This window comes from Planococcus citri, chromosome 5 (assembly GCF_950023065.1).
Source record: "Planococcus citri chromosome 5, ihPlaCitr1.1, whole genome shotgun sequence".
NCBI lineage: Eukaryota > Metazoa > Arthropoda > Insecta > Hemiptera > Pseudococcidae > Planococcus > Planococcus citri.
Window position 1 is genome coordinate 61,620,557 of NC_088681.1, and position 13,266 is coordinate 61,633,822.

Genomic DNA, 13,266 nt, shown 5'->3' on the forward strand with positions numbered 1-13,266 from the left:
AAAATCACTGGTGAGGGTAAATTCCAGGGTTTCAAGGAAGAGCTCATTTCTGAATGAATGATGTAAGAATGCGTACTTAATGTAGTCGTGTGTACGAACGTATTTCTTATTCACCAATCAGCATTTTGGAAAAATTTTCTTTGTTATGTTAACGCAGGTCCTATCGTCGTACACACAGTGGGCAATTTTTTTTCCTTTCCATCGGTTTAGATATTTTCCCCTGCAGCTGGTTGGTGGGTCTCTAAATCGATACCATTGAAGAAATTTTACCATTTAGGCCATCGTATCGGTTAATTATTCATTTACTTATAGCGTACTCGTTGCTTTATCACAACAACATCACCACTGTGTACCAATTAATTAGATAGGTACCTACACCTTGATTAAAAAATGAACTTATTAAATCTGAATGCGAACAGATTACCTCTACAGAGTGCGAATTTGAATTTCTTCTCTATAAGGATATTTTGTACTTGTTGGGCTTGGGCGTTCTTCATCTCTATGTAGTATTCTTTTTTTCACCTTTCTCTCTTGAGAAATTTCACCCAACCACCCACTTTTGCCTGCTTTAACCGTGACCGAATTTGTTTTCTTTCAAGATGCGCGCCTATACACTGTCTATGTGTAGTACGAAGAAATTATTTTTTCTCATATCGATTATTTTATAAATTCCATTCATTCGCCAACCGAATTACACTCTACCCTAGTTTCAATGACTTTTCAAATAATAAAATTATGAATGAACGCTCGAATAAATTTTTCACCTTTGTTGTAATTCGGTTTTTCCTTTTTTTTTAAAAATTAAATTCTCAGGTATTCGTGGAATAGGTATAGACGAGTGGTCGTGAGAGTCGAGGGACTTTTTTCATGGTCGTAATTCATTTGGAATAATTGCTCTATCAAGTACCTACCTGTATAAGGTAACCTAAAGTGCCAAATGTTGATATAGGTACTTTTTTTGAATACCCTCAGCTCCCTCCCAAAACAATATTGAACAGTGAAACCAGGGTCATTCCATCCCGATTCGCGCAAATGGCAAAATATTTTGCCAATGCCACTAGGTGTACTAATGGCAAAAAAAAGGCAATATAATGGCAAAGCTCCAACCAATGAGAAGACAGCATTTTAACTTTGCCAATGTGGCAAAAGATTAAATTTTGCCAATAAGATTGCCACTGGTGGCAATCTCATTGGTAAATGTTTTGCCACCGTTTTGCCACTAGTGACAATTTAATTGGCAATTATTTTGCCTCTGTTTTACCACTGCTGGCAATCTCATTGGCAATTATTTTGCCAATGATTTTGCCACTCAGTGGCAATCCTATGGCAATTGATGTAGGTACCTGTAAAGAACACATTTGAAATTTGAAAATCGTTTATTTTAACGGTCAAAGTTGCAGGGAATGATGCAATTAATGTCTGAAGTCGAAAATCAATCTGTACCTAATTATATGTACCTGTATACATTCATTGTAGCATTAGTACCATATGCTTTGTTTTATCTTGTTGTAAGTAGGTACACGCATATTATGTAATTTGGTTTTCAAGTGATTCAGACGTTGTTACAGTATTGTTTTCATTAGACTATCATTATGGAAACTGCATAATCTAAAGACTTGGCTGGTACATGGTGAGCATAAATACACCCAAGTTATGATACCTACCAGATGATGTGATTTCCTCAACGATCACTGTAACATAACGTCTGAATCACTTGCAATCAATTCGCAAAATACATACGTGCATAGGTATAGGAAGTTACAAATACCCACACCAAGATAAAACAAAAGTCATGGTACCTATCCCATGATAGATGTATACAGATGTATGGTACTTACCGATTCATCTTCGACTTCCAGACGACATTTTCACGCATCAATTATAACCAAATTTCTGTACAACGTGTTCACTACTTCACCATCAACTGAAAACTGAACCAAAGTATGAAGTAACCAACGAGGCAGAGTAGAACATGCGCTCGACTCTGCCTAATCTCATCTTATCTTCCCCACTTCTGCGAATAGATTATTTTTTGAAATTTAACGGACAAAGTTTTGTCACTATTGGCAAAATATTGTAAACGTTGGCAAAATTTTGTCAAAACTAGCATAAGCAGAGTGTAATCTGTATTGTAGCAAGTTTTCAAAATTGCCATCACTGGCATTTTCGTCTGGTTTTCATTTCAATTTGAGCTTTACCACTCTTTTGCCAAGAATGGCAAAAAAAAGTGCCAATCAAATTGCCACTGCGCGAATCGGGATGTCAACTCAACCAAAAAAAGGTGATTTTGAAAATCATGTCTTTCGATTTCGCTCACATTTTTTTTTACAATATCTACCCACCCAGTAAGTAAGAAAGCCGCAATCAGTTAGGTCCCAGACCCCTCAGGGGGTGGGTGGGGGGCTTCCATTATTTTTACATTGTCTCGAGGTACTCAACTTCAGCTGCCTATTCCTCCAAAACTATGATACTTTGATCAAAACTGATTTCACAGTTCGAAAGGGCATTGAATTTTGAACTTTTAAAGCATTTTGAAATTTTCAAAAGTTGAAAGTTGAACTTTCAATTTGAAAGTTCAAATTTCAAAATGGCGCTGTAACTGGGAGCTACCATTTAAAATTTTGAAAAAAATTCCATAGATGTACATTTTGATACTTTTTCGAAATATTTATATTTCGAGATAAAACTCTTGACGTCTTGACGGAGGGGGAGCACCCCCACCCACAATTTTGGGTGAAACTTTCGAAAGAAAATCTGGGGCATGTGATGTATCGAATTGTATGTTTTTGGTGACGCTGAACACGAATATGACGTCAGATTTTTTATTGGACCCATCCACGGCCCCCAGCACCACTCCAAAGGGGGGAAAAGTTCAAAAAAGTGTTTTGTTCGTGCGACACATGAAATAATATGTTTTTGGTGACGCTGAACTTGAATATGACGTCAGACTTTTGATTTGACCTCATCCACGCCCCCCAACAATTTTTTGGACTTTTACCTGGGAGGTTCTGGGGGCCATGGGTGAGGTCCATTTAAAAAACTATGGCTATATTCGTGTTCAGCGATATCGAAAACATGCTATTTCATGTGTCACACGAATGTTACCATTTTTTTGGGGTTACCCCCTTTGAGGAGGTGCAGGGGGCCGTGGCCGTGGACGGGTCCAATCAAAAATCTGACGTCATATTCGTGTTCAGCGTCACCAAAAACATATTATTCCATGTGTCGCACGAACAAAACACTTTTTTGAACTTTTACCCCCTTTGGGGAGGTGCTGGGGGCCGTGGATGGGGTCCTATCAAAAATCTAACGTTATATTCGTGTTCAGCGTCGCCGAAAACATACAATTCGATATATCACATGCCCCAGATTTTCTTTCGAAAGTTTCACCCAAAATTGGGGGTGGGGGTGCTCCCCCCCCCCGGTCAAGAGTTCCATCTTGAAACCTAAATATTTCGAAAAAGTATCAAAATGTACATCTATGGCAATTTTTCAAACTTTTAAATGATAGCTCCCACTTACAGCGCCATTTTGAAATTTGAACTTTCAAATTGAAAGTTCAACTTTCAACTTTTGAAAATTTCAAAGTACTTAAAAAGTTTAAAATTCAATGCCCTTTCGAACTGTGAAATCAGTTTTGATCAAAGTATAATAGTTTTGGAGGAATAGGCTGCTGAAGTTGAGTACCTCGAGACAATGTGAAAATAATGGAAGCCCCTCCACCCGCCCCCTGAGGGGACTGGGACCAAACTGGTTGCGGCTTTCTTACTTACTGGGTGGGTAGATATTGTAAAAAAAAATTGAGCGAAATCGAAGGTACATGACCCAAAAACGTTGGTTGAGTTGACATGGAATGACCCACCACCTTTAATATCAAGTAAGGACTTTCAACTTTCAAGTGCCATATTTGTACATTGGTTAAAATCAGTATCTGTTGAACTCTGGGCTTTTTAAAAAGGGGACAAACCGAATGTTGATCCTCCCTCATTCACATCACATCGAAAATGACACTCCAAAAAACTTACTTAATGGAAACTGATCTACATATGAAATACTAGGTAGGGGTAACGGCCCAGTTTTTTTTACCCTCTCTAGTTTTTTTTACCCCCCCGAGAATTTTCTGAAAAATAAGCCACCAAAGTCATGAATTGATTTGAAAACCATATCAACATGTTTTGTGGTTCTTTTGGAACACAATGCCCTTGAAAAACTGCATTTTCCATTCAATCTTCATGGTTCAGGGGACTTCGAAAAATGTGATGTGAATTTTAGTCGATTTTCTTAACAAAATTTTAAAAAAGTGTGTTTTGATTTTAAGGATTGGACACACTAATTTCCATCAAAATGAGTTCGTGAGTACATCGCTGAATTCTACACACTCTGGTCTATTAGATGAGCTAGTTATTTTTCATCGAAATTGTTTTCTAAAAATTTTTAGAGGGGGTAAAAAAATAGGGGAACGATTCAAGCCCAGTTTTCTATTTTTTTTACCGGGTAAAAAAATAGAAAATCCATATTAAGTTTTGTTCTCTAATTTTTTTACCCCCCACTATTTTCAGAATTTTTGCTCGCTGAAGACCGTTTAAAGACGTGATACCAATTTTATTCATTTTTGGGGAAGTTTTGAATGTACAGCTCTGAACTTTTGTAAATATTGTCCAAAAAACACTTTTTACAGTTGATTACATCAATGTAAACAATTAACCAAAAAAATTGAATAAATGATTGATACCTCTCTAATATAGGTTGTCTACGAAAGCAAACGAAACAAAAACTGTTACAAAATTGAAAACCTTAAGTATAACAGTAACATGGAAACAGAAAATTGGAGCAGGAACTTTCACAGCAATTTTTTTACTATTTATATCCGCAAAAAATAGTTTCTTGTGAAAAAAATGCGTTCATCTGGTGGTCCAGGAATTTTAGAGCCCATAAATACGTGTATTAAATTTTTTTGTTGAAAATTTGCACAAATAATCTTTATAAATTCTCAATTTTTGTTGGCAAAATTGGTCTTGTAACCGTAACGTATCGAAAAGTGTTCGGTAGTTCTAGTTTTTATTTTTAAATAAAAATAAATTTCGTTTACGTAAAATCGCGTAATATTAATACGTGGCTATTTAATCGAGTTAAAATGTTCTAAATTTCGTGAAAATTCATTGGCTGTTAAATAGGTATTCGTTTATTCGTTGTAATCGTTATGTTTCGTAAATTGTCGCGTTAATATTGATTTAATCGTCGAGTTATAAAGTCATCGAGCTCTTGCTCAGTTTTTTGTTTTCGTTAGGTTTGTTGATCGTTAGGTCAACGACCTTGTAAAATAAATATTACTTTTATTTTGAGTTGTTATGTTTTGTCAGTCGAATTGTTCGATTTATTTCAATATTCTTGAGTCAGATTTATCGATTTAGATCGATTCATCGTACATGGTAGCGTAGAGCGTAGTTCGTGAAAGCTCTGTTTCGCAATTCGACGTCCTGTGTGGAATTTTCTGGCTTGTGTAGCTTCAGCGTATTGGTTCGTGTAGTGTTCGACGAAGTAAATGTCGACAGTCCTGTCCTATTTGCGGTCAGGAAAATCGGTCAACGTAGACGACGACGATAGTAGTTCAGATAAGCGTAAATCGAGCGCTGAGTTTCGTGGTTTTTCTGAAAAAGAAAAACCAGAACAAAGTATACCGAAGTCGAAAGGTAAAAGTAAAGTAACGTTACAGCACGTATCTGAGTCAACAGGTGATACCGAAGCTGGTACGAGTTCCGCGGGTTCCGGTGATATTTCCAACGATCCGTCGATCCCTGTTGATCCCGTTCCTCCTCCGTCTAATCCGTCATCCGGTCCTCCACCTCCTCCACCTCCTGGTCCATCCGACGACGAGTCCGAAGGTAGTGAAAGTAGCGACGACGAGTCCGACGACGCTGTAGTATCCGATAACGAGTCAAATAGTTCGTCCGACGATAGTATGTTTGGTGCCGGTGATAATCGTGTAATGGAGTCGATGGTCTTTCGCGGTACGGGCTTCGTGTCCTGGAAGAGAAAAATCAAAGTTATTCTTTCGGCCAAAGGACTTCAAACCGCGATTCTCCAAGTAAATTCGTTATCGCCGCGAAAAAAAGCGAAAGCTCTCAAAATTTTAATTAGGCACGTAGCTGAGAACGTTTTCCGACTGGTCAAGGAGACAGAGGATCCGTACGTATTTTGGACGGAGCTCAACTCCTTGTACCAGGCGGAAAACCAAGCAGCAATTATCGACTGCCGAACCCGTATTTCGAAGATTGTCATCGATATGTACAAGAGTCCGAAGGAGTTCCTAGAGGCATTTTATACGCTAGTCAACGATATGGAGAGTCTGGACGTGAAATTGACTCCATCTGAAGTCTATACGTATCTGATCAATGCGTTAGGCAATTCGCCTAAGTACGAGTCAGTGCGTATGACTGCTCGAGGACTAGTTCACGTTACAGCCGGAGACCCAAATCCGAAAGTAATTTCGTCGTTGCTTTTGAGTTTGGAAGATGCCTCGAAGAACTCCTCGACTTCGAAGGGTTCGACAAGTACCGGTTCAGCGATGGCCGCATCCGATCAATCCGGTAATAATAATAAACGTAATCGTAATCATAATAAATCGCGTAGTAGTAATTCGAACTTGTCCGGTAATTCGTCGAACGGTAACGGTGAACGTAACGGTGGTAGTGGCTTCGTACAAGCCAAAGATCGTACCTGCTATAAGTGTCATAAACGGGGCCATATGGCCAAGTCTTGTCGATCCGCCGGAGGAAACTATAGGAACGATACCAACCCTCGGGGAAGTATCGTTTGCTATCGATGTAATCTGACCGGGCATATAGGTCGAAACTGCCCTCAGAACGGTGATTCGTCACGTAATAATGGTGGTAACGGTTCGTCGAGTGGTACGTCGGGTACGTCTGGTCCGTCTGGTTCGTCCGGTTCGTCAGGGCCTCGTCCTTCGTTAGCGTTAGGTCTTTCTTCGCCGTTTTCTGAAAAAAAGAAAAATCTTTCGTTAGATGATCGTCGTAGGAGTAATGTCGTAGATGAATTCGTTAAAAGTAACGTCGGTCGTAGTAGTTTCGGAGACAGTGTCGCAATATCTAATTTCGGTACGTCGTGTAACGTGAATATCGGGTCGAATTATTTTTTAGGCAACTCGACTGCTTTGAATCTCGGTGAAGAAAACGCGTACGTCGAGACAAACAACGACGACGGCGTCGATTTTATCACGTTTGTCGTCGATAGTGGTGCGACGTCGCATTTTCTGAAACATCGTGGAGTCTTGCACGATGAGAGGAAAATAAACGAAAGTTTACAATCCGCTCATTGTGAAGTCTCTTTGATCAAAGAAGGAGTAGGTCGATTGAGAGTTCTAGCCGATGATGGAAACGTCTATTGGTTGAACGAGGTATATTATGTACCTAGTCTTTCGTTTAGTCTTCTGTCCGTGTCGAAAATCGTAGCGAACGGTTATCGTTTCTTCTTCGACGAAGATCCTCGTTTGGTCGATCCTGCAGGAAATTTAGTTTCAAAATTAGTACTTAATGATAATGGATTGTATACGATTCAATTTATGATAAACAGGGATGTCTAGCCAATGGGATTGGCTAAAGCTAACGGCTAAAGCTAGAAAAATTTACAGCTTTGGCTAAGCTAACGGCTATTGGCTAATGTCTCTTCATTGCCTGGCTATTGGCTGGCTATTAGCTGGCTAATTTTTCAAAAATCGAGTGACCCATCTAAATACTCCTCTAAATGAGCACATTTCCATTATAGATAGAATTTCTAGTTTTAGGAAATAATTATTATTTCACAAATGTGAATCACAATTATTTGCATTCAGGCATTATTTGATTATATTCATAAACTGATTTCTCATTTATTTTCTAGAAATTAGAAAAACAACGATCGTTGAAAAAAATTAAGAAAAAGAACCCCAGATACGCCAATGTCAAACTACTTTTTTGGTCTTTTATTTTTGATTTTTTTATTACGAATTTTAAAATTTTTATTTTTATTTCTTTTACCCACAGGAAACCCATTTACTCACCTATTTATTTTCAATTTTAGCCAATCATTTTTAGCCACAATCAATTGGCTAAAGCTGGCTAATGGCTAAATTTTTTGTTGATTGGCTGGCTAATGGCTAATGGCTAAACGTCAAAAATTCAATAAGCTAACGGCTAATGGCTAATGGCTATTGGCTAGCTAGACATCCCTGATGATAAATATACCTCCTATGTTGTACTCCTGTTCCAATTATTCATCTGCGTTGATTACAAACGATAATAGTGACTCGACAAATGTAGGTAATACTTCGACGACGATAGGTAATGACTCTGGTGTTGTAGTTTCGAACGTTTCAAGTGTAGGTATAGGAAATACCAGTACGTGTAGTAACAGTGATGTAAATCTGAAAAACAAAAGAAAAATAAATAGGTTGAAAGGTGAAGGTGACATCTGGCATCGTAGGTTGGCTCATACGAGCAAGACGGTACTAGATAAGATTCCTGAGTTACGTGGATGTGATTGTCCACCTTTCAATCAGTGTCAAATTTGCTGTAAAGCAAAACAAAAGAAACATACCTACGATTCAAGTAGGTATAGGTATCCAAATCCGCTCGATCTTGTTCATATAGACGTAATGGGTCCTATTACTGAAGGACTAGAGGGCGAGCGATATTTGATTGGCTTCGTAGATGACTGTACGAGATGGGGAGTAACGTTCGGAATGAGAAGTAAAGCCGAAGTAGGTACCTACCTAAAAAAATATGTCAATATTAGTGAAACGTTGTGGAATACGAAAGTAAAGCGTATCAGGTGCGATAACGCTAGTGAGTTTATCGGAGGTACCTTTAAAGAGTTTGTCGACGAAAAGGGCATATCTATGCAGAACAGTGAGCCGTATGAGAAGCAGCATAACGGTACCGTCGAACGTTTTTTCCGAACCATCCAAGAGAAAATGCGAGCTCTGTTGTATGAAGGAGGTTTAACGAATAAATTCTGGCTTTACGCTGCATACACAGCAAACTACGTGTACAATCGTTTACCGCATTCTGCCTTGAACGATCTGTCACCGTATGAGTTGTGGAATCGCCGAAAGCCGGATTTATCGAGAGTGAGATTGTTTGGAAGCGTTGCACGAGTACTGGTACCGCCTGAAAAGAGAAAGAAAACCGATGAGAAGTCGATCGATATGGTGTTGTTAGGTTTTACAGAGACAGGTTATGTATTGTACGATGTTTTACGAAATAAATTCACAAATTCGAGTTGTGTAGAAGTTGATGAAACGCGTAAGATACACGATATCATCAACGATCATTTGTTAAAAACATCGGTAACAGTTAGTGTTAGCGACGTAGAGATCGTACCTACGGTTCAAAGTGAAATACGTAGTTCAGTGGAGCCAGCTCCTGGGTGCTCATCTTGGGTAAACCCAGATGAGTTGAGCGAAGCCGAACGTAGCGGTGAAATTCACGTTGATCGTAGTATGATTGATACTTCAGCTACCGACGATCGATCCGACGATTTTGCTGATTTTGCATTGGCTAACGTCGATGATTTATCGTACGAACAAGCTCTGAACGGTCCAGAAGCGAAGTACTGGAAGGTAGCGATCGACGAAGAGTTAAAGGCGATGAAAGTAAAAGACGTTTGGTATCCGGTATCTGAAAGTAGCGTAAAAGGAGAAAATTATTCGAAGGTAGACAGTAAGTGGGTTTTGAAGAAAAAAATCAACTCGAATGGTGGGGTGAAGTATAAAGCGCGATTGGTTTTACGTGGTTTTAAAGATAGTCATTTTTACGAGTTAGATGAAATATACGCGCCAACCCCAAACCAACCGATCATTCGATCGATGCTAAATCTTGCGGTAGTAAATCGTTGGCAATTACGCCAATTGGATGTTAGCACAGCGTTCTTGAACGGTGACATAAATCGTAATGTCATGTTCAATCCTCCAAAAGGGACTAACGAAGAGAAAGGAGTAGTATACGTTTTGAAGAGATCGTTATACAGTCTCAAAACAAGTCCGAAGTCCTGGAACGCTAAGCTAAACTCGTACCTGTTATCATTGGGTTTTTCTAGAAGCAAAGTAGACCCTTGTGTTTATTTTGATTCAGAGAATCCGCTTCGATGTGTGTTCGTTGTTTACGTCGACGATTTTCTTATCACAGGATGCGATGATCGTCTTATCGAGTGGTTGGTTAAGAGTCTGAATGAACGTTTTGGAATTAGAGACCTGGAACAATGCAAGAAGTTTATTGGTATGGAAATTAATCGTAGTGAAGATCGTTTGGAAATTCATCAAAATTCATACATCGAACAGTTAGTTAGTGAATATGGGCTGTTGAATTCGAACAGTATTTCAACTCCAATCGAACCGAACTTGAAGATTACTAATCTCAAGCTCGATAAAAGTTTCGAAACCAAAGTGAGAGGTCTCTTAGGAAGTTTAAGTTACATTGCAAGAGGAACACGTCCTGACATTGCGTATGCTGTAAACTTCCTAAGCAGATACCAGCACTTGGCTAATAAGGAGCTGTTCGAATACAGTAAGCGTATACTTAGGTACTTACGTAGTACGTTAAACGTGAAACTTACTTACGTAGTACCTGAGTTCGTCGATAAACACTCTGTAAGAGTGTACGTAGATTCAGATTTCGCCGGTGATTGCTTAGATAGGAAGTCAACATCTGGAATTTTCATATTGCATTATGGCAACGTTATTGACTGGGTAGTCAAGAAACAAAATTGTGTAAGTCTTTCGTCGTGTGAGGCTGAATATGTCGCTTTAAGTACGTCTGGTAAGGAAGTCTTGGCATGGCGAAATTTATTTCTTGAATTGGAAGTTCGTATTGACACCGTTCCGGTGTATTGCGATTCTAACGCAGCGATTGCCGTAGCGAATACGGTCGAATCAAAACGTACCAGACATATAGATGTCAGTTATCACCATATTCGCGATCTGATTCTAAAAAATGTGATCTATCTACAAAAAGTTTCATCGATAGATCAACTGGCTGATTTATTAACGAAAGCCACTACCCGTACGGTGTTCGAACGTTTATGTAAAATGTTATATCGCGTTTAACTATTGTGTTCGAGTCGATTTTTATAATTTTTAAGTATATTTTAAGTGAAATTTTGCTGTAAAAATATTTTTAATCGTAGTGTTTATAAACACCGGTAATGATAAGAAGCAACAAGTTTTTCGTTTATTTAAGTGGTACGCGTGTTAGGGAAAATATTTTTATGGTGGGGTGTTGGCAAAATTGGTCTTGTAACCGTAACGTATCGAAAAGTGTTCGGTAGTTCTAGTTTTTATTTTTAAATAAAAATAAATTTCGTTTACGTAAAATCGCGTAATATTAATACGTGGCTATTTAATCGAGTTAAAATGTTCTAAATTTCGTGAAAATTCATTGGCTGTTAAATAGGTATTCGTTTATTCGTTGTAATCGTTATGTTTCGTAAATTGTCGCGTTAATATTGATTTAATCGTCGAGTTATAAAGTCATCGAGCTCTTGCTCAGTTTTTTGTTTTCGTTAGGTTTGTTGATCGTTAGGTCAACGACCTTGTAAAATAAATATTACTTTTATTTTGAGTTGTTATGTTTTGTCAGTCGAATTGTTCGATTTATTTCAATATTCTTGAGTCAGATTTATCGATTTAGATCGATTCATCGTACAATTTTATTCTCAATTATGTTTTCAAGCAATGAATACACTCATGAAAACGGAAAGGGCACTTTTTGGCATGATTAATTAATAATTTGTTAGGAAACGTTGAATTATGTTGTTACAATTGAAAACACAAAAAAAATTGGGGGGTAAAAAAAATAGCGAATGGGGGTAAACGAAATAGCGATTGGGGGTAAAAAAAATAGCGAACTCGTTTTTTTGCAAAAAATATTTTTTTTTGGCGAACCTAATGAAATTAAACTTTTGGCAAACACTGAATCTTGTCAACGAATGTTTGCTGATTTCAATGCGCTTTTCAGTTTTTCTCTAGCTTCATTAGGTCAGAAGAAATTTCAAGATATGTCCTTAGGGGGGTAAAAGAATAGGGCCGTTACCCCTATTTCACTAATCCTAGTTGCACTTGAGATCTTAAGGTATTTTTTGAAAAAAAAAAGAATTTATGTAAAAAAATACAGTTTTTTAATTAGATACCTAATTTCAAAAGTGCTTTTTAAAGAAACATTGGTGAATGGAAATTAACCTGTATAAAGATTTTTAAAGAATTTTAGCTGCTTTTAATTGCACATTATAATATTTTAAACTTTTTTTTTTTTTTTTTTTAAAGTGGTCTTAAAAACAGTTTCTTTTTTGGGTGAAATTGGCCATCAAATTCAAAATTCAAAACGTGTTGGTTTCTGAAAAATGTCAATTGTCAATGGATGAAATATTTTCTAACTGTAAGATTATTACTGCCCAATTGTATTTCAGTAATTTTTTTTTTTTTTTTAGAAAATTAACAGCCAAAATATAAGCGTTTTACAGACACTTTTAAAATGTCAAATGGAAGCTGGGTTACAGGTTTGAGTTTTTTCTCCAGGTCTTGGCCCTTTCAGGATTTAAGGATAGTACAACCACCATAATAATTGTAATTTAACCTTCGGTTCAATACTTATCTTCTTGAAGGAGCTAGACCACTCAGGTTTCACCCTTTGTAAAATTAATGAGCCTGTAAAATTGAAAATTGAAACGAACATTGTGGATTGTGATTTGTGACGTTGTTCCATCTGCATTTGCGTTTTATTTTATGGCGACATAACCAGTGGCCTTAGTTTGCATTGGAGTAGTCGTCTAGGTTAACTAAAAGGTCGATGGGTAGAGCGCGCTTCGAACACTACACAACCAGTACAACACTGGACCTTACAAAAATGTTTTTGTAAAAAAAATTTTAATGTGTTTTTTTTTTGAAAAAATTAAAAATTTTATGATATTTTATCAAATTATGGGAATCATGTTAAAAATAGCTGAAATTAACTGATGAATTCATTTAAAATTTTTTTCCTCAGTTTTTTTCATTTTTTTTTTTTTTAAATTCACGTTTTTTGACATAAAAGTTGATTTTCCCGGCGAACGGTGCATCCTAGAGAAAAATGACAATGAAGAAAATTGTAGAGGATAAAATTTCCTTTCAGATTAATGCCATTAGTTTTTCTCTAGGAGGCTTAGTTTTTGAAATATATGTGATTTTTGATGCGGTAAACTGACTTTTGGGCACCCCGTATGTTCTGCAATAATTATAAT

General features: G+C 37.4%; 1 protein-coding gene across 1 annotated transcript; it reads left to right on the forward strand.

The window, feature by feature from the left end:
• The first annotated feature begins 5,542 nt into the window (after positions 1-5,542).
• Positions 5,543-7,617, forward strand: LOC135848421 (uncharacterized). The gene is made up of 3 exons (XM_065368323.1): positions 5,543-7,115; positions 7,158-7,360; positions 7,591-7,617. Exons 1-3 carry the CDS (start codon positions 5,543-5,545, stop codon positions 7,615-7,617), a joined length of 1,803 nt encoding a protein of 600 aa, XP_065224395.1.
• Positions 7,618-13,266: the final 5,649 nt, after the last annotated feature.